Source organism: Dermacentor silvarum, chromosome 6, assembly GCF_013339745.2.
Source record: "Dermacentor silvarum isolate Dsil-2018 chromosome 6, BIME_Dsil_1.4, whole genome shotgun sequence".
Taxonomy (NCBI): Eukaryota; Metazoa; Arthropoda; class Arachnida; order Ixodida; family Ixodidae; genus Dermacentor; species Dermacentor silvarum.
The window spans coordinates 142,716,981-142,743,853 of NC_051159.1; the positions used below are offsets into that span (position 1 = coordinate 142,716,981).

Consider the following 26,873-nt stretch of genomic DNA (forward strand, 5'->3'; position numbering starts at 1 on the left):
CTTTATTTTACACATGGCTCATTGTCCGAGCTGTAGTTGCTGGTAACACGTCACGGGGTCCTTAGGGGATGGGAAATTCCCAAGATGCGTGAACGTGCTGCACGGAAAGTCGCCTGAGCATGGCATGGAGGAGTTTGAGTGAAGTGTTCGCTAGAGTCCTTTCGCCTTGCCGCCTTCCCTTCCCCACATGTGGGCAAGGAAAATCGGTAGGACGTAGGGTCAGTAGAATCACGCTGAGGATTTAAGCCGAGTATATGTCCGGTATGGATGAAGTACGCAGCCCAAATCATACTAAAACGTCGATTGCGTCTTAAGATTATACCTGTTTGTTCGAGTGTTTTATCTGATGACAAAGACTGAGTGGCAGCAGATCCTTCCTGCTCTGATGAGAGTCAGCAAGAATCGGCTCCCACTGCGCACTCTTGGCGATCAATACAAACCCTTGAAGCGTTTGGAAGAACACTTTCCTTTCCTTATTCCAGAAAAATCCGGCATGGAAGTATAAAAAAATTAAAGTGTTTGAGGAAGTCAGCCAGTTTTTACCTAAAGAAACAACTCATCGTCCACCTAGGGAAGCCGTATCCAGGAGGATCACGTCAGTTTCTTGCTCGCAATTTTGATACCATTGTACCCTTCGATACTTGCAATGCATCACCACGCAGGAAATATTATTCGTAACACGGCACCGCAGTATGTAAACGAGAATACCACTCTTCTCAGGTCATCCGTAGAACCGAATATTTTTTTTCTTTGGCGCATTTTTATTTGTTGAAGGCCAAGTAACACTCAAGTTTTTACTGCAGCTAAGCAGGGCTCACTTGTTGCAACGTAATCGCCACTTAAGAAGACTGAAAGCGATAAATTTCAATAATATGTCTATAGCAAACACCGTCAACGAGTAAGCAAGCAGGTCCACGTCCCTCGCCTCCATCATGTCTAGCACCGCCTCACCCTCGACGGGCACACAAAGCACGTCGCCGTCCCGTTCGTCACACTTCAGCTCGCCCCTTCCACCACCGTACAAAGCGAACATGATGGCACGGTGAACGTAGAACATATGCGAGGTGTAGGTGAGCCACCTGATGGCCGGGAACAGATATCGGGGACGCACAAAGTAGCCGCAGAACAATATTGACGGAGTCGCAGCAGGCAGTCCAACCAGCGTGGCAACCTGTAAAAAGCCAAGCCACCAGATTACACTGTACAAAACACTGAACAAGAAGGAATATCTTAAGAATCCATACCACATTTGTTATTGCAATAATTGCACGAAACGAGACAAGACGAAGCGTCTCTTTCGTAAGGTTTTCAGTTCCGGTTTGTAAGTAGACTCATGTCTCTCGAACAAAAGGCTCTGTGCTCTACAGGAAAACACGACGGGCTGAGAACCATGCTTCGCTGAATATACCTTTCAGTTTAGAAAGACAGCGTTTGAACTTTCGAAACTCACTCTTAATCCCATAACCTTAAGCAAGCGTGATTTGGGCACACTTCTTTCTCGCTTGCGATATGCGTCAAAATTTGTACCGCATAGTAAGCACGCTTCACAAGCGTGAATTCTGCACCATAAAACGCCTCGAAAACGTCATTTGAAGTCACTTTTCGCACGCTTAGTTTTGGTGTGCACATAGGCTGTCACGCCTATGTGCACACCATGTGCACACCAGGTTTGCACACCATGTGTGTCACGCATATGTGCACCGTGTTTCACGCCTGCCAAATGTGAGCACAGTTTTGATGTCAAGCTTGGAAGGAATACTTGCTTTGTATGCAACGAAAACCCATCATTTACAACGTCCTCAAGTTCAAAATAGAAAGTTGCACAAGTTTGTGCACTATATTGCTTGTGAAGCAACTTCTTAAAGCTAACGGGATGTTAACGTGCAAATACCACCACAATACCTTGTGCTTCTGTTTCAAAACAGTTACCTCAAGACTGAACGGAGTAGACGAGACGAAACCAATGCTTTCACTCGTGGAAGCAAACTGGATGGAGAAAAGTAGGACGAAGGCAAGGCGCCGGAACTCCATAGGCTGAGACGTCGTCCAGTGTACAATAGTCATCATGATCACCGGACCAACAATCTGTCAAAAGATGCTTAGAGTTTACAAGCACGCTTTACAAGTACCTCCCCCCCCCCAAAAAAAAAAAACTACAAAAACTACAAAACCTTTCATTGCTTTAGACACGCTAGAAAGTGGTAAAAGGCAGGAATGTAATCTATGTGTAAGGAAATGAATAGATCTCGTAAGAAAGTTCACAATCGCCCATGCAGGAGGCACATAAAACGATCCAGAAGTTTCCTTACATACGCTATTTATTTTTTGTTGGACGGCAAATAGTTACAAACTAAGTAGCTGTGCACTTGCCGACAGGGTCTATTTATGGTAGCGCTTTATTATAGCTTGCCGAATTATCCACAGTTTGAACTACTTAATATTTTGATTTTTAACAATACTATCAAGTTTTATTGTCAACACAAGCAACACTCTGCTTAAAATCTTGGCCCGTTTGTCTTCATTCAAGCACACCTTCAGGAATAATTTCTCAATCATCGCTTCTGAAGCAGCGAAACCCACTGCGGCCGCATTTCGATGGGTGCAGGAGGAGGAGGAGGAGAGAAAGAGAAGGCAGGGATGTTAACCAGAAATGCAAAATGCGAAAACACCTATGAGCTTAGGTTTAGGTGCACGCTAAAGAACCCCAGGTGCTCCAAATTTTCCGGAGTCCCCCACTGCGGCGTGCGTCATAATCAGATCGTGGTTTTGGCACGTAAAACCGCATAATTAAAAAAATAAGCAATGAAAGAGCTAAAGCATCTAGAGAAATGCAAAAGTTTCTTTCCTGTAGCCTCTCCTTTAGACATTTATTGGTTTGCTCGGCAGCGCCCATACTGATATCTAACGCCCTTCACAGAGCCTACCTAATGATTCAATATACAAGAAATGCGCCTCCATTCCACCCTATGAAAGTGAATGTACAGCGAAGCTGTTGGCGACGTTAGACAAGCGCCACCACCCCATGCGACGTACGTCATGTGCGCACCGCGCGTGTGCGGCAATACAGCAGACATCCTCATTCTCCTAGGCCCTCCGCCAAGCGCAAGCGCGTTATTGAACGAATGGAATTGCTCAAAGTATATTGCGTCAGAAAATTCGTAAAGTACGACTACACACAAGCTGCAGGCATGATAGCTTCGGATTGTAATTCGAGTATACGAAAATAACGGCATCGTCACGTGACCATTTCGCCTCTCTGATGACGTCCTCACGTCAAACGTGACGTCACGCGATGTCGTCACCTGATGTCATGTGATACCTCTCGGAGAAGCAGCACACAGTGCTGCTTCTCGCGTCTTTGCACATTCTCCGGGATCGGCCCACATTTTTGTGAGCGAGTGCCGCGCGCGCGGACACAAAAAAATCCCGACCTGCCAGAGGCTATACAGCTTCGCTATAAAAAAGGAAGTTCAGGGTTTTGAGCTGTATCGATGGGCAAGGCCAAGCTCCCAGCACCCGCGTCAAAGTTAAGGGGCCTTGGTCGAGCTTTTCGATCTTTATCCGATACCGTTGTTACTCGTCTCTGTAATCGGGTACTCAATCAAGATGTGCTCTAAAAATTCCATGGCGCCGCAGTTGTCTCAACAACATGGACTTGTAGTCTGGGTATTGCTAAAAAGAAGACTGTTCGTGTACGCAAGGTTTAGTCGAAGCCGGTCTTAGAGGGTCTCCAGATGCGGTGGTAAACAATGTGGTAGCCTTGATGCGAGTTCTGGGTCGACGTTAGACGAACAATAGCAGTTGCCTGAAGGCTAAGAACAACTTCTATTCCATTCCGAGAGCACATAGCGCTTCTCCCAAGCTGAATCCTCCACCTTTCATTACAAACACTTTAATACATTTTATCTGATCAAAGCCCTCGTGTGCGTGTGTGCGTGCGTGCGTGCGTGCGTGCGTTCGTGATTGTATGTGTATGTGTGTGTGTGCGCGCGCTTGCGCGCGTGTCTGCGTGTCTGCATGTCCGCTTGCTTGCGTGCGTGCGTTTGATAGATAAAACATATTAAACGGTGTTATGCCGTTACTTGCGCAGGCACACATCACTGTTATCTAAAACAAAGCTGTCAAAGCCTTCATGGGTCTTACTGCCCGCGGTCCACATTTCTTCAATTAAGTTGAAATGCTGTTACCTGGTTACCTACACAATATAGCTGTGTATACGGCTGACGGTTTATATTCTATAACCTTTGAAAATAACGGCTGCAGCATTTATTAAGATATAATTACTGCCTGTGCTAGAATCGTGCTCAGTTAATCATCGTCTCCAGTGGGACGATAACACACTTTGTTTCTGACCGTCTCTCTGAAGTGCGAAACTCAATGGTGTATCCAGAGGGGGGCCTTGGGACAGTCCCGAGACATGCCGTCCCTTCAGCGCTGACATAACTGAGCGCGCAGTGCTGGGAAACTGCACGCTCTTACCCTACTCCCGGTTCACATGTATGTTCTGATAAGCCCTTCCTTCTCCCTCATTTTTGGGCCTGTCCTTAATCCGCCCCTGTCACATGTGAAGAATGTACGAGTTCCGTGGTAACGGAATCCTTATAGTCACAGCAGCACGTACCGTTAGCGGCACTTGCGAAAGCATTCGCGCCACGAAATACAAACTTGGGCGGTACCAGCAGTTTCTCTGCTCCCTTAGCAGAACATCGATCTCCAGAGGAACTGAAAGAAAAGAAGGTGTTAAACATTTTCCTTGCACCGAATAGAATACCGTGCACCTCTTGCAAACTATCTACGTGGTTTGTATGCTGATGTGCTAAAACAGCATTCAACTCTCCTCGACAATTGGAAATGAAAGATTAAAGATCGAATTGTGTCAAAAAGATTAAACTCACAATGCTGAAAATTTTCTAGATTCTCTTATACTGGCTGGTATCTGTGATTGCACCACTACACTGAGCAATTAGAATAAAGACTGAACAAACAGCCTAAAGATTAATTAAGCCAACAAATCCAATCAGCTTAAGCTACTGAAAAACAAGATGATTAAACATCATAACAGTGTTCAATGAAGTATTTAAACAAAGTACCCTTAATTCAACAGAAAAGTCAGCAACCAAACTAGTACCAAACAACTAGCAATATAAAACCAATAAGAAATATTAACAATAAATGCCAAGGAAACGATTTGAACGTACAAAACTATGATAATATTTCTACGTATCTAGTAAAAATATTCTACAATTTATTGGTCTAAAACGTCACAGTCATTTTCTTATATATAGCTTGCACAACAGAGAGTAAAAGTTAAATTGGCAGTAAATTTTGTGAGGTTATTATGAATCAGTTTATTATTATAATAGATAGACGCAAAATTTGATTAATAATTCTTATAGAAGATAACTGTTTAATTGTAATAAAAAGGATATGAACAAACACCTCGCACTCGCGTAGTACGAAATTAAAATAAGAAACATACAACGAAAGCAAGCCGTCGAAATCGCACTATATATAAAAATTGCGACGCGTGGAAGTTACAACGTGGTTACAAAAGCACAAGCATCGAGAGGTTGGGCGAGTTGGTACGTTTTGTAAGACTAGAAACAGCGCACAAAGACGAAGGGCACTGAAAGACACAACTTGGACACTGCCTCGCAACTGAAATATTATTGGGAAAGAGCATCATGCATGTTATAAACGTGATGCCTTTTTCCAATAAAATTTCAGTTGTGAGTCAGCGCCCGTGTTGTGCCTCTCACCGTCAACCCTTCGTCCTTTGTACGCTGTTTCGAGTCTTACAAAAAAATTATTACAAATGTTGCGAGGAAAATGTATTTACTATAAGCTACAAACAACTCCCTCTAATAAATCTCAAATTTCACATAAGACTCCAGGTTGCTTCTGTGCGTAGTTGTCTCGCAAGCAATGAGTTATAAATAATTTGAGCGGCATCTTACAATTTGTCACCTGGAGGCTCAAGCCGAGTGCTCCTGGTTAAATTCTACCAATTCTGGTTCTTATACAAAGGTGATTTGCGTAGCGCACAGGGGTTCTTACAGCTCGCCGCTGTGTGCGTCAGGGAGGCTTACATGTTATGAAAGTCGTGGCGGCGTATTCGACGAGCAGCATCAGCAACGCCACGAGGTACATTGTCATCGTGTCACGCACTCGCGCTGCCCGGTTGCCCGAGTCGTAGAACATAACTGAGAGAAGAAAGGCGAAGAACAGGCTAACCAGCAGGCGTGCGCCGCAAGTGGCCTGCGCTGGGAAGAACGCAGTGACAATTGCACATGTGAAAACGACACTCCCGTCGACAAACGCAACGGAAAGATGGCACTTCAAGTGAGCAACATACCACATGGACATATATACTAAGAAAATACTAAATTTTAATTTAGGAGTTTTATATAAATGCACACTTCGCTTCCTTCTGAAACGTGTGATGAGTCATGCTTAATTATCTCCAAATTCTCTATATTCACCAAATTTCTTGCTTTCGTTTCGAATATCTGTATCCTGATGGGAAATGTAACCACGCAGCAAGTGAATTTATCGATAGCCACCTCATTCTAAAGGTAAAGCAATTATTATTATTATTATTATTATTATTATTATTATTATTATTATTATTATTATTATTATTATTATTATTATTATTATTATTATTATTATTATTATTATTATTATTATTATTTGGGTTGAAAACATATATACATTTGAGGGGTAAGGGAAAGCGAGCAGCAGGCTGGCAAATGCCCCCGGAATGGGCACAACACCTGCCGACTCTTCAAAAAGAATGAGAATACGGAAACATAGACATGGTAAATAGAAGGAAAGGTAAGAAGGAACAAGATGACAGATGTCACAAAATAATGCAGAACAATGGCCAAAAAAATGCGGTCGCTGCTTGTCACGTTACTGAAAGAATGCTAAAAATAGAAGAAATATTTTCCAAGGCTTTTTCATTCAATAAACATCGTGTTCAAGAAAGAAAATTATTTGTCTTCTAGCAGCGCAACGACGTCTGCGTTACAGGTACGCCTAAGGTTGACTCTGATTTCTCTAAACAGCAATAAGTTTGAAATTGAGCTCTCGTACTTCGAACGTGCTTACTGCCCATTCGCTTCGGTGTTTAGGGTGCACTGTTCATCCGTTTGTCAATGAGAAAACGTCCACCAGCGATTTATTCACTGCAGTCGGAATAGGTATTCATAAGAAACGTAAATGGTCTACTACTGGATTGCACAAATTCGACCAGTGAATTACAGTATTGCGTCACACAGCCAGCGTGCAATCAACAGTATTGGAAAGTGCGCCACTTACTTCCAAACCCGAATTTTCATTAAGTATAACTAATGCTAGAGTTACAACCGTACGGATGAATGAATGGATGGAAAAAACTTTAATTCAGGTCCTGTACAGGGCGTTGCCACATGCCTGGCTAGTCCCATGTTGGGACCGGGAGGTCAAGCCTCCTAGCCTTATCACGTACCTTGTTTCTCACTACGCAGAGGAAGCTCCTTTTTAGGAGAGTCTTGAACTGCTTGTAGTACATTGTTCGTGCTTCATACTGTCGTTTCCCTTCCTCCTTCTCCTATTAACAAGAGAACATTGTATTGTAACATGGTTAAAATACGCGTAAACTTTGGAGTCCTGATAAGTGCAGCGCTTGCAGCAGTTACTCTTTTTTCATACCGATACTTTTACTACTGGATTGGATACGTGCGAAAACCTAACGAAAAGAGATTATCTATGTGATGACATTAATTTGAGCATTCTCTTGAGACTATAGGAGCATTTTCCTATTACTTTACTTGTTAAAGCGCCTGTGTAAATCTGTGACTTCTTTTTTTTTTTTCATTTCTTGAAGAACATTTGTGCATCCCAAAATGCGCAGTGAGCGCCGGTTAATGTGATCTTGCTTCCAGGCTGTTGTGAAGTGGCAGTTGTAGTCAAGATTTCCACAAAACAGCAAGCTTGCCTGTAAACAGCTAGGCACACGCGTGAGACGAGTAGTAGAACCTGGTGGATGCTTACCTTAGCACTCATTATTCGTCCACCGTAGCTGGTGAGAGTCAACGAATCACGCCGGTTTTCATGAATTATGGAAGAATCATCAGGAATGAAGAAACCGGATAACTTGGTTGTCAACTCTCCGTGTTCTTCAGAAGCTATCTCTGTAACTGAATTATATAATGCGCAAGAAATTAAACTTCATGACAAGGTTGCAACCAAGAGTCAACCTCGTTGTCAGTCACTTTTGCCTTTTATGTTATGCAGCGTTCAGCAGCTAATTACGTCTTCATTCTGCAGTTACCAGCCTGACAGCTGCACGTTTCCAGCATAGAGGCTGGCGCACTCTATAGCACGCGTATAAAGGCCGACCCACATGGAGCGATGTTCCGGCGAAAAAAAATCACAGCATATCCATGGGGTGAATGATGATGAGTGGGCGAAGCTCCGGAGGGAATCATCGGTAAACCGTGAATCTTCCGTGTAATTCGCCCAGTCGATCATCATGTAAAGACGTGAGAAACACTGTGTGTATATATACAAAATCAACTTTAATTTGAACTTGAACTACTTGACTTGCCACCGCCTTCAACGCGTTTCGAACGCGCTGCCCAAGGCGGTGTTGCAAGTCAAGTTCAAGTCGAGGAGCGTTTATGAATACGGGGGTAAGGCGGAGAGGCCACAGCGTCTTACACCAGCTTCTTACACGGGCCGTAACGCGCTAGCACAAACGCATTAGAAACGCTCAGTCTTTCGTTAATGTTGGGTATTTATTGTCATCGTGGTGCGTGTGTCCATGTGCGCTCCGTGGCGTAGTGGCTAGCGCGGCGCGTTCGGAAGCGAGGGGTCCCTGGTTCGATTCCGCGCTACGGACACAACTTTCGGAATTTCTTTTTTTTCATAAAACTAGACGTGGCTACCTACTACGACGACGACTACTACTACTACTACTACATACTACAGAGGAGGGACAGACCCACACCCTAAAGAGCTTCGCCCCTAAAAGCGGCTACTACTACTACTATATACTACAGAGGAGGGACAGACCCACACCCTAAGGAGCTTCGCCCCTAAAAGCGGCAGCCGGCGGCCAAAACGTAGCTGTTCGTCGCCGATCAAGCCGCGCTTCTAGCAACACTGAAATCACGGCGGCGGTGGCCTGGCGGCGGCCGCCTGTTTTAGAGCGATAGCTCTACTACTCCAGGTACCAACCCATAAAACGCCTGGTTCCGTAAATATGACCCTCAAGCTCAGCCAAAGTCAAATTGGGATTTACCCTGCCACTACCCGCGGCTGCTGTGTACGCCGCGTGGGCGCCCACATCTTGAACGCGATCTGCGATGTGGACAAAGTGCGCCGAGTGCTAATAGCTTCGTATGCACTGTGCTTTCGACGCTTAGTTCGCGTTGAAGCGAGACGCAGCATGAAGGTCAACTCGCTCACTGCTGCTACCGCACCGAGCCGCGTCTGTGTGTTGTCTTAATTGTGGTGCACTTGCAGATGCGGTGGTTGCTGACGGCGCCGAGCAGCCGTCAGCAACCACCGAGCAAAGCAAGCAAAACAATGCTAGCGATCGACAAACTTGGTTCAACCGCGTTCATCCACGGCAAAAAAAAAAAAAAAAAATCGTTACATGTGTGTGCAGCACGACGAAGGCACGCCGCCGTGTCGCAAACGCCGGCGCTCGCCACCAGAATAAGTTGCAAGAACAGGCATAGTCATCGGCAGGTGTACGTTGGAAACCTAATACCATTCCTTTTACGTGGCGGAACCATAGAAATCATAAGACTGTTTTGGCATTGCATGATACGCGATGCGCTATTGTGATACGCGATACGTTAGGTTATACTGGGCATGCGCCTCTTATACCGATGACTACTACGGCATCTACTGCAGGTTACCGCGATTGCTTTACGACAGATTAAATCTTAATTTGTCCTATATCTACTTTCTCTCCATCGCGACCGCAACATATCAATGGTAAAATCAGGCATCGCTTAGTGCCCTCTTACGCTGTCGACAAAACATGTTTTGTCTTTAGTGTTGAGATGGATGGATGGATGCATGTAAAACTTTAATGAACGTCCTGAGGTACGCGACTCAGCGCGCAGCGGGCCGCTCCCACGTTGGGACAGTCAGGCCATTCCCGACCGCCGCATCGTGGGCCCTTTGGACAGCCCATAGTTGCGCCCCGGCATCGGGGCTCTTGATAGCGCAGAGCCACTTGTCCTCATTTATTTGTTCTGTGCCTCGTAACGAGGGGCAACGCCAGAGCATATGGTCTAAGCTAGCGAAGTCATTGCAGTGCCTGCAAGAACTACTGGCATAAGTGTCGGGATAAAGCTTGTGTAATAAAGCCGGGCTGGGATACGAGCCTAGCGTTGAGATCAATAGTTTGTTTTGACTTTTGACGCTGCTACACTGCAAATTAATTTGCACCCTCAAAAATAAAAAGAGTGTAAAGGGGTCGACAACTCAAGCCCTTACACCCAAAATGAGTGTAAAGGTGCGAGTTATAGGCAGATTTACACCCTTATTCACTTTTAAGGCTGCAAATTATTTTACAGTGTATAGGCCTAGAGATAGGGCACTGAGTCGATAAAGTGCTTTGATTTCTACCTAGCAGATGGCGCCACATCATTAGCATCGGCGATGCGTTGACAATGTGGAACGCTCGAAGAGCCGATTCTTCAGTGCACCATTAATTCTACGCTCGAGCATAGTACGCGATGACGGAATGCTAAAACGTTGATATCGAGGCTTTTACACTACGGTACCATGGAGAGGTGCCACATGCGCCAGTGGGCATAACATATCACATATCACGCAAAGTTCGAAGCTTGAGACCTCATGGCGTGATTAACCCTTAAGCTTACTTTATATTCTGAATACTATAGGAGCGCAAACTTCACGAACTCTGAATAGACACAAGTCGTCTACAAACTACTGTAGTAAATTCCTCAACCCACCTCGGTGGCTCAGTACCTATGGCGTTCTGCTGCTTAGCACGAGGTCATAGGCTTGATTGCCGGCCACGGCGACCGCATTTAAATGGGGGCGGAACGCGAAACATCAAGTGTGCCGAGCTTTGAGTTTACTTAAAGGAATACGGACACAAAATCTGAAAATTTTACAAAAATGCTGAAAATGAATCCTCAGTGTGTGATTACACCGAAAAGAAATAGTCACTTAGCTCATTCTTGAGCCAATGGCTTTATTTTGGGAGTGTTTGTGAGCGCGCGCCTCCCCGCCCGACCCGCGGGAGTTGGAAGGCGTGCCGTCACGACACCCTCGTCGGATAGCCAGCCGGCCGGCCGCGGTCATTCTAAGCGCGCCGACGCCGCCATCGCGAGCATGGATCCGAGTTCTGGTGCCTCTACCAGCAATGAGTACACGTCCGAAGACGAGGACCATTCCAACTTGGCAAGAAATATTATCGCTTACGGTTACGAGCCTTCCGCGTCAAGCGACGAAGAGAGCAGGCGGCCGTGGAAGTGCCGGTCAGGTTTTCGCGAACCGTAGCGCGAAGATTTCGCTCTGCACCAGACACTTGTGCAAGAATTATTTGTCATTTCCTCTGTAAACTTGCTTTTTCAAGAGCGCACGCAGGCGAGGCAGCTGCGGGGTAGTTCAGCACTGCGTTGATGACAATAGTAGTTTATGCCGTCGGCGTGTGAGGTATCAGTACCTCCGAGACTCTCACGTCCACTTCGCCAACCGCCCGACAGATGGCAGCACCTGTCTGGTGTTCTGTCCAGTTTTTTTATGCTTTTAGCCTGTGGTGAAGCAGAGCTGTGTGTGTGTCTGATCTCGTGAGTCGCGCTCGCTAGCCTTGTATTGTTTTACTATGCTTTGCCAACATTTTTAAAGACATCACTGCCTTCGTGCCCAGCCTCGGGCCTCTCGCCTCAGCCTCGCCCTCACACTGCTCAAGAAGGCTGCAAGTGAACGAAAACAGTACCGACATCATTTCGCCTCCTCTTTTCAAACGCGCCGCTAATCATTTCTGCCTTGCGTTTTCGTGAGAAGACCGATGGCACAGAGTCAGGCTTTAGGCGTTGCCTTTTGAGCAGCATGTCGAGGCTTTTCAGCACAGCCGGGCTGGTGACAATCATCGTCGACGAAGTGGTCCGCGCAAATGAAGTCATTTTTTAGAGGTCTCCAGGCTAGGCGTGATGGCTGACAGACACGTATCCAAATTTTACGCACCTTCTCGTCTCTGGGAAACATATGCGACGGCGTGTCACGACCGACGATACTGTTATAACAGCAATGTCTGGGCATTTCCTTCCGCCGCGACGAACGCGTCAATACCAAGCGACGACCGCGGGAAGGCGCATGTAAGACGCACCACCTGTGTGGAGCGCCGACGGGGTGAATGCTTCGGACGAACCACGTGCGAAGATCGCCGAAAGGGGTTAAACAAACGCTGCAAGGGACCGACACCCCCGATAACACTGCGACGGCTGTGGCCAAGTATGGCCGCGCGCGCGGGTGTTATGACGTCCAATTTCAGCTTCTGCCGGCGGCCGCTTGGAGGCAAGGTGCAACAGAAAATCGCAAAAAAAAAAAAGGTGTTTGTGGTTCTTTTTTTCAACGCAGCTTGTTGTATTCGTTGTTTTCAACAGTTCAACTTTTGTTCCGACGCAAAAACACACCTGCCAACTTTTGTGTCCGTATCCCTTTAACCAACTCCAGTTGGACACAATTATTCTGGAGACGTCCACTATACAGCATCAGTTGTATAGCCCCTGTGTAGCTTCGGGGCGCATAACATCATGAATCAATCAAAAAGTCACTCACTGAAATCAGATGGGCTGTTGAACGCCGGGCAGTGAATGCCTTGAGACTCCAAGAATGGCAGTAGCTGCTCTACTAAGCCACTGTATATGCACCTCCCTCTCGAAAGCGTGTAAAGCTGAACGGGTCAAACGGTCACAGAAAGTTAGCGTTTGGCAATGGAAACGCGGGGCCTATTTTTTCAATAAAATTCGAAATATTTTTAAAACTAAGCATGCTAAAGATTGTCCTCAACGGCTCTCCTGTTCTTGTTTTGTTTGTTTTCTTCTCTTTGTGGTCTTTTTGTTTATTCCTCAAAGTGTAACAAACCGAGCGCTTGCATCCAGAAGCGTCCTCTGAATTATTGATTAGGTATTCGCTATAAGCTTCTCAACACTTCTTTGTTCAAAGGTGAAGCTGCGTATAAAGCTTGTACTTGCCTAAATAACTGTAAATTCAAGGTATCAGAGGCAACTTTACACAAAGACGTAAGAAAACAAAAGCTTCTCTAGCAGGATTCCTGCAGATGTGCTTGGTCTTGCAGTCTAAAATACTGAGCATTCTCATTATCCAGGCAGCAGCAAACGGTGCGCACTTAACTGTTGGATTATTCTTCTTTACGTTTTGTAACTCAAATGCTACACATCATATAGTAGGCGTAAAACACAATTGAACACCGTCGCAGCCAAACATCAACTAGAAGTTCAGAAGGCCAGCCACAACTTTGGTGCGCCACTAAACAGTACGCCGAATAGTTTCGTTTGCTAGCATATACCATGCAATTACACTGAGTGCTTACTTTCCTCCGCTGCACTTCCAGCCCACTTCTTCCCCTCTAATAAATTATTCGGCCCACTGCATCTCGCAAAGAGAGTGGAGGGTATAACTGTGTGCTGCACATTTCTATCTAGCATTGCATCTTGTAACGCGCTAGCACACATTATACTCATGCATATGCCGTTCACTTGAAGTGTTTTCTCAATTTATGACTCACTGCTGACAATTTAATTTTCAACCAGACTCCTTGGTCCTCTACTTACCTGAGCATGGCAGTAATATGTATATGGTTTGCGCTTCACATCGATATAGCTTGCTGAAAACACAACTTTGCGAAACCCCACCATTGTAACTGCTGTTAATGCACCATCCCTGCCACTGTATTACTCTCCGAGAGAAATTGCAAGTTATGTTTTAAGTTGTGGCCCGTAGAGACGCCTAACGGAATGTATCACGTACACAAGGTCACCTACACTGTAGTCCCAATACTTTGGTAATATTTTCACAGGGATTGGGTCGTATTATAGGATCACTCCAGGTGTGAATGTGAGCAGTCAAAACAAGCAAAGAACTACAAATCGTATTGCCTTTTATACTCACGTTGTCAAAATGTGAGAACAGTCGAGCACTAGGGTTGTGAATCGAGCATACCACTGTGCGCCCTGATGCAGCGAGCGATTTGAGGACCCGGACACAGCGCAGAGCTGAGCTGCTGTCCAAGCCACTGCGGATATCAAGGAAAAGTATTTTAATAAAATTCGGAAATTTTGGTTGGTTCATTCATACATTCATTCATTCATTCATTCATTCATTCATTCATTCATTCATTCATTCATAATTGAATTGTAGGTATGCCAATGATAACGTTCAGGAAATTATACAGTTCAAACAAAAATTTATTTGTCGATATAGACTCAATGTTGAAGAAATGGGACTTTTCTGTACCAAAACTCCAACGCCATATAAATTTTAATGCGACTGTCGATACATATCGACTGTTTCGGTAGGTTCTGTACCTAAGTGTCTCAAGCATCATGCGCCCACAGAAACCATTCGGCAAATAACGAAGTGGAAGTACCCCTATGGTTTTCTTTTTTTTACCGCAACCATTGCTATTGGAGCAAGATGAACCTGTCGAGCCCTCCTTTGCTCCCTGTAAGTGCTCTTATCGCTGACCCTTGATGAGGCTCTCGAGAGTGGTCGGGTCGCATTATCGGGTATTTTGCACTCCACGCGTGCATGTGAGCAGTCAACACAATCAAAACAAACGGCAAGCTACTAATAATCTTCCCCTCAACTTACAAATAAAGCCTGCATATATGACCTCGATGCTATATGACCTGGGGGTCATATAGCATCTCTTACCTATCAATGCATAAACGCCAATTGCTGTCATTAAATGAGGCATCACATCTCGACTCCAAAAACCCTTACAAGTTCATGGCGTTGGTCGCCAGCCGCCACCGGCAACCTTTCGCCGGTGTCACAGTGCATTTTAAGCACTTGGTCATGGGATCAAATCCCGACCATGACGGCCGCATTTCGATGGGGGCGAAATGCAAAAATGTCTGTCTCTCGTGCATTGGGGGCACGTTAAAGATCCCCTGGGCACACACCGCGGTAGCGTATAGTGGCTTTGGTAAGCACTGCTGAGCCCGAGGTTGCGGGATCAAATCCCGGACGTGGCGTCCGCATTTCGATGCGGGCGAAATGCAAAAACACCCATGTACCATGCATTGGGTGCACGTTAAAGAACCCAAGGTGGTCAACATTAGTCCAGGGTCCTCCACTACGGCGTGAATCATAATCATATCGTGGTTTTGGCGCGCAAATCCCCAGAATTTAATGTTAAAGGCCGCGTGGTGGTCACAATTAATCCGGAGTCTCCCATTACGGCGTGCCTCATAATTAAATGGTGGTTTTCTCATGTAAAACGCCAGAATTCACACTGTATTTAATTGTGTTCTAGCTCAGCGATAGTGCCTATTACAATACTGACGTGACGATTTTCTTGTTCACCTTCTACGAAGCGTCGAGCCTGGGCATGTATGCACACGACGTTGAAAAGCTTTCAGTTAATACCGAGTGGAGGCGAGAAGCGATACGTGGGAAACCCAAAATACGACGTCACAGCAGTGATGACGACGACGTGGCAGACGCATCATTGGTCACAAAGAAGTCGTGACGCATAGATGCCACTGCATCCATGTCGCAATCGGTAGGCAAAATCCTATGACAAACACCGGCGCGTAGAAATAGTGCGGGGTCAAAGGAACCACCAAACATTTCAGGAGAAAGTGACGGTGGTGTCGACGGCACAGGTTGGGCACGCCTGCAGGTATATGACTAAGCCGAGAGGCGCGAAGAAAAAATTAATATTGCCTGATTAATTTGCCGATGTAGTGTTTTTTTTTTTTTTTTTTTTTTTTTTTTTTTACTAAAGGAAAGCAATGACTGCCATGGAAGACTCGTGAACTAAGAAAAAAATGCTGGCTCTCCCATAATCGAGAGTAGATGTAAGCATGAAATGACTACCATATGGCGTCTTTTGCAGGGAGCCTAAATGCAAGCGCTGTTTTAAAACAGCGCTTGCATGTAGGCTCCTTACTCTTTTGCTGCCTGAGGTGCCACCGCCTTCAACCGCTTTTCTTCTTCCAATAGGGAGCCTACATGCAACGCATACATGTAGGCTCCCTATCTTCCAACAGTGCAGCGCGCTCAGCGTCTGTCGCTACTTTTTCTTCTTGTCGCGCACCGCTCACGACTCACGGACCACTGGCGTTCAAAAGAGAACAGGCAACATGCCTTTTGAACATCGCTATTGCAAATTACAATAAAACTTTAGCGTTTCCTTAACTTATGGCTGGTTGCCCGGATGATGTCGTTTTGTTCTAGCAACAATGCGCGGATGTTCTCGTTTCAGTGCCCGGATAACGGCTCTGGCTTTTGGCTCAAGGTCACTTGAAGGTCACCGACAACCGGAGCTAAAAGCATTTCATGCCTAAAAAAAAAGAAGCGCTCCTAACAGTATTGCTCACTGTTGGCAGCAACCCGTTTGGACTATTTACCGATGGAATGCTTAGAGTTGCATGCTAGAGCTGCCTCTTTGTCCTCCTGATAGCTCAAGAGCCATTTCCGTTGCTGTCTACCTGAGGAGAAGATGATACAATTCGTATTGTCAACTGAAGTGTTTTCAAGTTTACGACTGACACGTAAATATAGCACACAAAAGAGAAAAAAAAGAATGAGACAAGAAGACCAACTCTTTTTATCGGCCATCGTATTGCTCCAGCAGTAAACATGAGTGCGTTCCAGCTCTCCCAGCTTATCAGTGCGCTACAGTTCTTTTTTTTTTTTTTTTTTTTGCTCGGTAACATAACGAATACAGCTCCCGTTATACAATGCGACCATCACGCATTCGGCTGTCAGTAGCGTGAGCCGCAAGAACCGTACAACTAACCTGGTAGGTTCGTCGAGAAATATCACCGATGGATTACTGATGAGCTCTTGTGAAATGGCGAGGCGCTTTTTCTCCCCACCCGAAAGATTTCTAGTCAACGTATCTGCGCACTCTTCGAGCCCCCAACGCTCGATCAATTCCATTACCTGCATCACAAAACAAACAAAAAATTTGGCATTTTGCAAATAACTATTTTAACGCATCAATGTTTACTGAAGAATGCTTACGCAATGTCCTCTTTTCCTTGACGCCATGTGCTTCTCAAGCGCATTGTTGGCACAAGTAATGAACTTTCCTAATGGTCTAAGTAATAAGACCTGTTTTGCTACCGTTGACAACAAGTTGACGCTGTGAACAAAACCCGCTTAGTGACTTAGTGATTAGCATGCCATCATGAGTGGTGTTTTTGTCACGTGAAATCCAGCGCAGGCAATGATAGCCAAACGTGGAGATAGCAGAAGAAATGGCAGACTCGCTGCTCCTGATATAAACTATGCTCTTCAAGCAGCTTCGTGGTAAAAACAACTGTGTTTATCAAAGTGTGTCATTTACAGAACTGTCAGTTCGATAAGCTTTTAGATAGTATAGTCACCTTGTAAATTCGGCGAAAACATTTAGTGTAGCCTCGCCCTCATGGGAGCGCGAAAAATAAGTTGGATAAGAGCTGTTTGGTGTAGGAACTTCCCCACCTCTCCACAATTATAGCATAATTCGCACGAAAAGTCTCTCCTATGACGCAGAAGCTTGTTAGGAGCAGCCTGTACGTGGCAACTCGATATAATGTCCACTCTAAGCTATATACTCTCATGCCAAACATTGACATATTACAATAGCCTACCAATTTGTTGTCTAATTTTGTCCAGAACATTGGCGACGCTTTACGATTGGCAAACTGGTGAAGCTTCATGACACATTCGTAGGAGAATCATTGGTACACCTACGAAGCAGCTGTAGGAAACGCAAGCATAATTCTAGTAGATTCATCTTATGGCAGCGAGAAAAATTGCAACGAAAAGACTAGCTAATTAGCGTATACCAGCCGGCACGTTCGCGTCGCAAGTTCATAAACGCAATTTAGTTTATTGGGCAATGTTCTAGGCACGGCATTTTGTTTCACAATTGATTTTATGTTGTCACTTTTAAAGCTATAGTATCGCATACTGGCAAAAGTTAATAAATTGGATGAGGTGTAACTCTTGTAAACCTAGTCATCACGAGCGAAAGGTCTGTTTGGCTTGATTGTGCAAATATTAGTCGCGTGCAATCAAGCGCAGGCGATGATAGGCAAACGTGGAGATAACAGAATAAATGTAGACCTGCTGCTTCTGATATAAACTATGATTATGCCCACAGTGTTTCATTATAATGCACACTTCCGCGATTGGTAAGCTTCTCTATAACGTGCTAATGTGGCCTCCCTTTGCTCCGGTGTTTCAGCAGCCAACTTTGACTTTTCTTGAGATTTCGCAGCCTGCCGTCTAGCTATATCTACTGGATGAGTGGATTCAGCCTGTCGCTTGCGCTGAAGCGCACGCACAGACGGCCCAGCCGGCGCGCCATTCATGGCGAGACTGAGCGACCAAGCGCCGGCCTAGCCACGTGGTACCGCTACGGCGAGGCTCCGAGTGAGATCGTAGAAGGCTACAGCGCGGAAGGCTGGAGACAGGAGAGGCACAGGAATGTCTGTGTTTTTTGTGTGCCTCTCCTGTCTTCGTCTTCGTCGGTTCCGCGCTGTAGCCTTCTACGATGTTAAACCAACAAGCCCAACTGGTTACTCTGCTCCGAGTGAGCGCAACTGCGACGCCTCTCCGAAGCGGATCACGTGGCATGACGCCACAGCTGCCACACTTGCGCTCCGGCGGCTCAAGGTCATTGCGACGCGATGAATGAGCTTGCGATACATGGTGTAGTAGAGCTTTCGCTCTAAAAGGCATGCCTCCTTAAAATTTTACTGTGACCCAACATTGGATAGCGAGTGCCACATGGCGATGTACTGACGCCTCTGTGGCTGGAGGGAAATGGGTATTTCAGCCGCGGAGCCCCACTTCTCTTCTGTATGCTCCTTCATTGGTTTGTGTTCGCAGACGGCGATCTCTCACTGTGCTGGTCACTGCTGAATGCATCGGAGAGGGTTCACATCAAGTTTTTTTTTTTCTTACTTACGATCGGCTTTGCTAAGCCCCAAAGTTAAGTACTGAAGTAGCAAAACGCCGTCTTTATACCTCGTGCGATGTTCGAGCAAAAAAAAAAGAAAAACCCGGCTTGATAGGCGAACTAATATATGCTGAAAGAACTCACGAGATGCGACGTGTTTTGGTCTCCATTCGACGAGGTTCTCAGCTCTATACTCATGGTGAGGGCTTCGCGTACTGTCAGATCTTGTAGTAAGCAGTCGTCCTGCATGACGTAGCAGCTCTGCATGTTGAACAGCTTCACATCTCGAAGATAGCCGTTGACGTGAACTTCACCTTCGTAACCTTCGTGGCTGTAGTAAACAATAATTGCCAGTATATCAAGGCACTGTGCTATGCTTTCGTAGTTACGGCTAGCAATCGTAAAAGCCGTCCGCTCATGCGGTGTTCACTACGAGAGCTAATTGTTCGCAGTAACAAAGCTACGCCGCTGGTCAAGATTCAAGTGTGACTGAAAGCTTGCAGTTGGTGGTACCCTGAGGACCTTTGTTGGTGATACGGTACTAATCGTTTACACACTTACTGAAGTATTCACAAAGCGAAGCGCCCGAGGCAAGGCGATTCACGCTCTTTAACTACCGGTTACATATGTTCTATGGATCAATAACCATTTTTGTTCAATGTAATGTGTTCATTTTGCTCAAGGTAGCTTACCAAAGCACTAACAGACATTCATAATAATTGCTCAAGACGCATTCTGTACATCATCAAGTCAAAATGAACTACGTATAGGTAATCAAGCTGCATTTCGTGCAGAAGACAAGAACGCTAAAGCCAAAATGCTAAAAAAAAGTAATTTTAAACGCACAGTGATCTATCAAAGAGCGCTGTTTACGAAAATGACTGCCGGTAATAATACTACTTCTTCGTCATCAGATCTTTTTTTTTTTCTTCCTCGTTATGCGAGAAAGTTTTGATGATTTTTGCCCTGTTAACGTTCAGCGAAACAAGCATGGGCTCACCGTACATTTTTACAATTTTCCATGCTGGCAACTGAATATATAGCCTTCCTGCACCTATTTATTTTTTTTCGTTAATCAGCAGCGTGAAAAAGTGTTGAGTGTAAAACAACGCAAGTGTTAAAAAGCTGGGACCGAGATAGTCCACGACAGTGTACTTACAGGTGGCAAGTTTAGAAGTGACCAACGCGGAAGACTATGTACGATGATTCATGGACTATACATATTATGAGTCGCTTTTGCAATAACTGCATGAAATGGGCCCTCGATGCTTATATTTAATTTCATTCCGACTTTATACCACGTGGCAACCAAGGCGAATAAAAAACTAGTGTTTAGAAGGCTAAGTTTTTATTCACTCGAGTAGCTCTTTCTACCAATGCATTGATTTAACGAGCAAAATGGTAAAAAAAAGGGGCAGAAATGTGCGCATGCATACCTTTCTAAACTGTGTGCGCGTTACGACATTTATGGTATCTACTTGCAAAGCTTATTGCAATAGCTTAGCTTTAAGCAGTCATGCGATGTGTGCGCACAAGACCTCCTAACTATACTGGTAAATAAATAAACACAATGGCACGTCGCACCTGGGCCTTCAGTCGCAGTTTCGAGAGTGACGTTCAATAGATCAAGGACATTGGTCCTGAAAGTCACACTTAACACCTCGCTGAGCATAGTTTGATGCGTTCCTTACTTGTTAAGAGTTGGTTAAGACTGCTGCGCCCCATAGCGAAGCCAGTCTAGATTCTTCGGGGATCGTTAACAGTGGGAGCAGTGTGCAACTGATGCAGGGTGCAGCTGACACTGAAAGCTTTGTGCCAACTTGGACAATCTACCAACGCCTATTGCGGCAATTGCTGTGCTGTAGGAACGGTATAGCACATCCTGTTAGAATTCCCAGTCTATAGAAATGAAACAACTTTTTAATGCGTTATCATTCGTAAGGTACTTCGGGCACTTTCCGGTGGCCAACTATCCCTCTTTGTATCTATGTAGCTATGTTTGCGTCCATTTATGTATGTTTGTATCTGTTTTACCGCCTACCTGGGTCTCTGGGTCGAAACATGGTCAAATGGGTAGTGCTTCAGGCTGGTGTACTAAGGTAACAGGGTTCGAAATAAACCATCAGACCAACTTAGGTCACTCAGTATGTGGCAATTTGTACATGCGTACCACTCTCAACGAACCCCTTTCACGCCTAGATGGGTCACTGTATATGTGGGATGAGGTAGGTGCCACTGCTCGAGCAAACACTTTCACACCAACTTGGAGCACTACGTATGTGCCATTCAGACTGTGCTGGCCTTCAACGAACTTCTTTGAAGTCAACTTAGGTCATTGGGTACGCGCCTTTAGGTGTGTGCCGGTCTGCGAGGAGCGTATTTGACGCCAACTCGAGAAACTAGGCATTTGCCGCTCGACATCGGCGAAAAAGATCCCTTAAATTTCTGGTATGTTGAGCGGAATCGAGCCCCGGGCCCGTCGCAAGGGTTCCTCAGCAAGAGCAACCCGACGCATCAGCAGGCTGCGCAATGTTCCGCTCTTTAATAATCGCCTCTCACACCAACGCCGCGAATGCAGTGGGCATGTGCCGCTCTTTTAATGATCCTCTGGTGAACTTGGATCATTGAGTACTGAGTGCGCTGCGAGCGAAGGACCCAAACTCAGCGTTCGCACGCGCCAGCGCGCCGTGGATTTCGGAGCCCACGCGCAGGCTTCGCGGCGTCGCCGCTAGATGACGCGGAGTGTTCTTAGAGACGCGCGTAAGAGGAATCCCGCGGCAGCACACGCCTCATAGATTACTCTTTTTGACGGTGGCAATACGTTATGTCACTATATTGATTCAATGCTAGCGTATTACCGTCGACAGACGTCGTGAGATGGGTTCTGCTGACTCTTTACGAAAACTTAACGGGCAAAATTAGGGAGAGGCCAGTGACACTGAGAAACGCTTTAGGTTTTATGCTTTGTCCTTCTGGGCAGTGGCAGGCTTTAAGCTTGTATTTTGATTATATTCGGGATATTGGTTTGCTAGACAAGCTTTAGTAAATGCAATAAGTACACATTAGAATGACCAGACTTCATTTTTACATAACCTTCATTTTGAATATAACACACTGAACATATCATTTTACAAATATAAAGTCCATCTTTTGCACACCTTTTCTTTGTCTCGCCATCTCACTCTTAGGGTCTTATAATCCCTCACAGCCTCCCCCATGCATAGTAGCATGTTGGTGACTTTGCACATGCGTACAGGATCATGTGCTTTCATTAAAGCTCTCGCTATCACTGAAAGCCGGTGCCCACCACAAGTCACGCTGAGTGGACTGTCGGTTAGCATTCCTTGAAATCGACCTCACAGCGGTGCTACTGCTCCGCCTATTGCTACGAGAATAAAACAGTATTTACATTTTACGCGAGACAGAGCGTTGATTTGTTTGTTTTGTTTCCAAACACTGGCTCTTGCACATTACGGGAGATTGACCAAGAAGCAGGCGGTTTCACAAGTTTCGACCAAGGTAGAAGATGACTGAAGCCAGTCTGCGTTAATGATTGTGACGACGATGAAGACCTCGAAGCTATTGAAACCTGCTCGCGATGTTGTTTTTCGTAGTCTTTGAAGTGGTGGTTGTTCTCGTTCTCCTTCTCCTTCGCCGCCACAATGTATCAATTATCATTTATCTCTTACTCCTTTTTTTTTGCGTGTTTGTTTCAGATAGCGCACTTAAGGATTTAGCAACCGAGGTACACGAGACATCGGCTTTCCCTAAAAGGTGAAATTTTAGAAAGACTATTAGTTATACTTGAATACGCACAAATCTGCAATTGAGAACGACGTATACACAATCAGGCTTTTCAAAAGCATGAGGAAACGCCGATCCCCAAAAGTATAACTGAAATGTGTTGCATTTTTATACCAAAGGCTTTAATTGTTAGCGCGTAACTGCAATCAGATCCTTCTAATTACACGCTGGGTTGCCGGGCCACGTTGAATTTATGTTTATTCAGGGCTTCCGCACTGCATAAGCGCTACTTGTTTACTGTCGCGTACAAGGAGGTATGATAGCTCTTACTAGTGACCGGAAAGGACATTGAGAAGCGTGGTCTTGCCAGCTCCTGATGGACCCATGATGGCGGTGAGCGTTCCGGGTAATGCCCTCCCGTACATGCGAGCCAGCAGCGCTCGCTTTCCTGCAAGTTTCATTAAAACGTGACAGAAGTGCAGGATGACAGAACTGCAAGTTAGGATAGTTTATGGAAGCTCCTGTTCAAAGCATGCACAGTGCAACATGTACGTCCTGTTGTGGTTGTTGTTTATTAAATGATTAGAACCTGAAAAAATGGGCCACTGAAGGGCTGGCTTATCATCAAAAATAGCCGGGAGTAAAACGAGTTAATAAAAAGTAAAAAAAGGAGAAAATTCAGAAAGGAACACTAGCGATGAAATAATATATCACATAACTCAGGCATAGCCTGCTGTACTATATGGATAGTCATAGCCCGACGTATCGTCAACACAGGAAACAACTGTTAATAGGGACGAGCAAGCACTCCGGGTATCCAAGTCCAAGTATCCTTAATTGAACACATTCGAAGTTTTATTTATGTCATCACAAGAACTGGAACTTTTAATACATGAGCGTCGGTTTCAACACTGGCAAGAAAATTAAGGTAAATTTAAATTTAAAGGGTAAATAACCGTATTCATTATCCTATACACACACTTTGTACGCTTTCTTAAGTGCAATAACGTATTTACTTCAGTTCAAAATAGATTTCGTAAGACTTCTTTTCATATGACACTAAACGTTTTTTTCTTCCACTAATGACTTGCGTGACTATGTTGATTGTGGTCTTCTTACTGACCGCATATCTCGCGATATTGATAAGACTTTTGAAAAAGAGAAAGACCCTTTCCTCTTAGATAAATTAGGAAATAAATGTTGCAGGTGTCCCTATACAGCACAGAGTTTTGGGACCTCCTCCTGTACATTTAGTTGTCATGTATGATCTCGTGAGGGAATGAGTAAACGTTCTTTCTTCAAAAAAAGAAGGAACACGCTGAACATCGTTGCTGTCATAAATAAATGGATTGAAGCTTTCCTTACTCACCATGTTTAATTTGTCGTCGTATATGAGACAAAGTCACCTAAGACGCATGTCCCGCCTGGCGCGCCACATGCGTCCTCGCACAATTGCTATCTTTATTACACATAAATGAGTTGCTACTAACATTTTCTCTCAAATCTGTTTATTTGTGGACGATTTCACGATATACCGCCAAATAACTAAATGATCTCACTTTACACTTGTTCAAACAAACCTGAACTCTCTGCATGGGTGCTGCCGCAATTGGCACATGGAAATAAATATAAGCGAGTGCAAGGACCATGCAAATTGCACATGCTAACGTAGTGCACCCTACGTACCGCATAAATAATTATCCGCTGGAATCACTAACGTGCTACAAATACCTTGGTGCCTACGGAACCCCCCCCCCCCTATCCAGCACATTAAATTCAAAGGCAACTGCACTCTAGGTTACACGTTCAGAAGCATTTTCACAGTCCATGCATCCTCCGCGAAACTGCTGCTTTACGCTCCGTACATTCGCCCGCAGCTAGCATATTGTGACGTTGTAGTGACGGCTAAGAACACCGTAGCAAAACTTTGAATAACAAAACAAACTACCTCTTTATTGGGCCAACCTGTGCCCACAAAAGCAAGCGGCACTCGCAGCACAACGATAGCGCCGAACACTGTCGGCGATTATCTAGACGTTGCTGAGGTGCTTGTACGTACTCCTGGCTGAAGTTTGTCACCATTACTTTCGCTTTTCCTCCCTGCCGCTGAACGATTCCTCTTGCGATGCTAATTTCACGGCCGAGCAGTAGTTGTTGGCCAAAATTGAACGAATGTTTCGGATGGTTCTATCCGTTGTCTGCTGTCACTGAACCTTGCGCAATCTGATTGTATGCGCGAAGTGAATTGTGTAGCACTTTGTGGAAAACACGCAGGCACCAGCGATTATGCTGGAACCTCCAACGAGTCATGTATAACGGCCGACGTGCTTAATCCGCTGATCAGATTTTCCACGATCGCTGACTGTGCTCGCCACTATCGTTGTGTTTGAGTGTTACTTTCTGGGCACAGGTTCGCCCAATAAAAAATTAGCGTCGCTTGCACTGGAGGCGCAATGCTAAAGAGACAGCGGAGCTGATGGGCACCTAGCTAGTCCTGTCTTTTGGGCTAGGCTAAGCCCTACCCAGTGAGCCCTAGCATTTTCCGGAATTCATTGATTATTAATCGATTATTGATTAGACATTGATTAGCTATCGAATGGCTATCGCAAGGTGTTGGCCACGTACTTGAGCTAGGCTAAGCACTACCAAGTCATCCCTAGCATTTCCGGGAATTTATTATTTGTCGATTACCGATTAGTTATTGATTGGCTATCATTTGGCTATCGCAAAGTATTGGCCACGTATTTGGGCCAGCTAGGCTCAATAACTCTGATTTTTACCGATGACTGCAAAAAAATTGTAACCAGCTTCCAGGGTCTGTAGCAAGCATCAGGCATTCCCTACACTTCGAAAAATTCACTGATAACTCTTTTTTGATTAGTTGGTCTGTAAATTTTGTGTAACGCTTTTTGTTTTTTATGTATACGCGTATTCATCAGCAGCTTATGTATGCTTCTGTATCACTGGTTGTGTATACCGATTGTTTAATCTCATGTTATTACATTAATTTAGAATTATACTTTTTCCTGTTATATATGCATCACTTATCGTCCCTCCCCTCTGTAATATACATATTTGCGTTGAGGGTAAACATCAATAAATAAGTAGATAAATTAATAAATGCACTTCAAAACTTCGCAAATGTAGTTTTACCTGTCTTTGTTTCGACAGAGAAAGTAATGTCTTTCCATTCCAGAGTGATTGGAGGACAATTTAAGTCTTGAATAAATTTGTCAGTGTTGGCGGCCACTTTCGTATTTCCAAACTGGCTTCTCCCTTGCCTGCAAAATGTATCGCTTTCTTGCCGACTGCAGAAAGAAAGAAGAAACTGCACTTGTTACGGAAACATATTGGTTACGGAAAATAAAAATCCCATCACTGATCAGCACGCATTGTTCAGAAAAACAGCAGTGATAGACCTTTGGAATAACCCAATAGAGGAATACAACGGCATTAAGATCCAGATACCAAGTGCGGACAACGGCATACGGAAGCGCGCACAATACGTTTACCGCTGCACGCTATTTAGTACGTTCCAGAAATCATGGAGATTTGGAGCCGTTCATGACGCTCAGATTACTATAATTCACCTTGCACGTCGCCCAAACGTGCTGCGTCGCCCAGAAGGAAAGTTGAGCCCACCATCCAGTTCCACAAATCTATAGTTGAATGGTACACAGAAAGAGGGTTTTCTAGTACCTAGATCTATCGTACGAGATAACATAATACAGCTACAGTGTCGAGCATTTACGCCTGGTGCTGGTGCAAACATGTGACGTTCAGTTGAGATGTAAAAAGAAAGAAATTGATGCGAAGTACTTACGGCCGAGGCATAGCTGCCATATTTTCAGTTCTGATCATTTTTCTGCGTTGGCAATCGCGTTGTTATTCCAGAATTGCTTTGTAAGTTGGTGAAGAGGGCACGGCAAACTCCCCTACCGCCACA

At 45.0% G+C, this 26,873-nt stretch overlaps 1 protein-coding gene across 2 annotated transcripts; it reads right to left on the minus strand.

Annotated features, from left to right (window-relative positions):
- Nucleotides 1-26,873, minus strand: LOC119456115 (ATP-binding cassette sub-family G member 4). 2 transcript variants are annotated; one of them, XM_037717719.2, is made up of 13 exons: nt 26,751-26,873; nt 26,081-26,235; nt 23,258-23,375; nt 19,328-19,514; nt 17,030-17,175; nt 14,170-14,293; nt 12,817-12,931; nt 8,038-8,183; nt 7,493-7,594; nt 6,090-6,258; nt 4,622-4,722; nt 1,930-2,085; nt 2-1,171 (listed from the first exon to the last, which is right to left on the minus strand). In XM_037717719.2, the coding sequence occupies exons 1-13, from the start codon at nt 26,786-26,788 to the stop codon at nt 815-817; spliced, it is 1,914 nt and encodes a 637-aa protein (XP_037573647.1). In that variant the 5' UTR covers nt 26,789-26,873; the 3' UTR covers nt 2-814. The 2 variants fall into 2 exon arrangements, with proteins under 2 accessions (XP_049525509.1, XP_037573647.1); XM_049669552.1 differs by lacking the exon at nt 23,258-23,375 and having other exon boundaries at nt 1-1,171.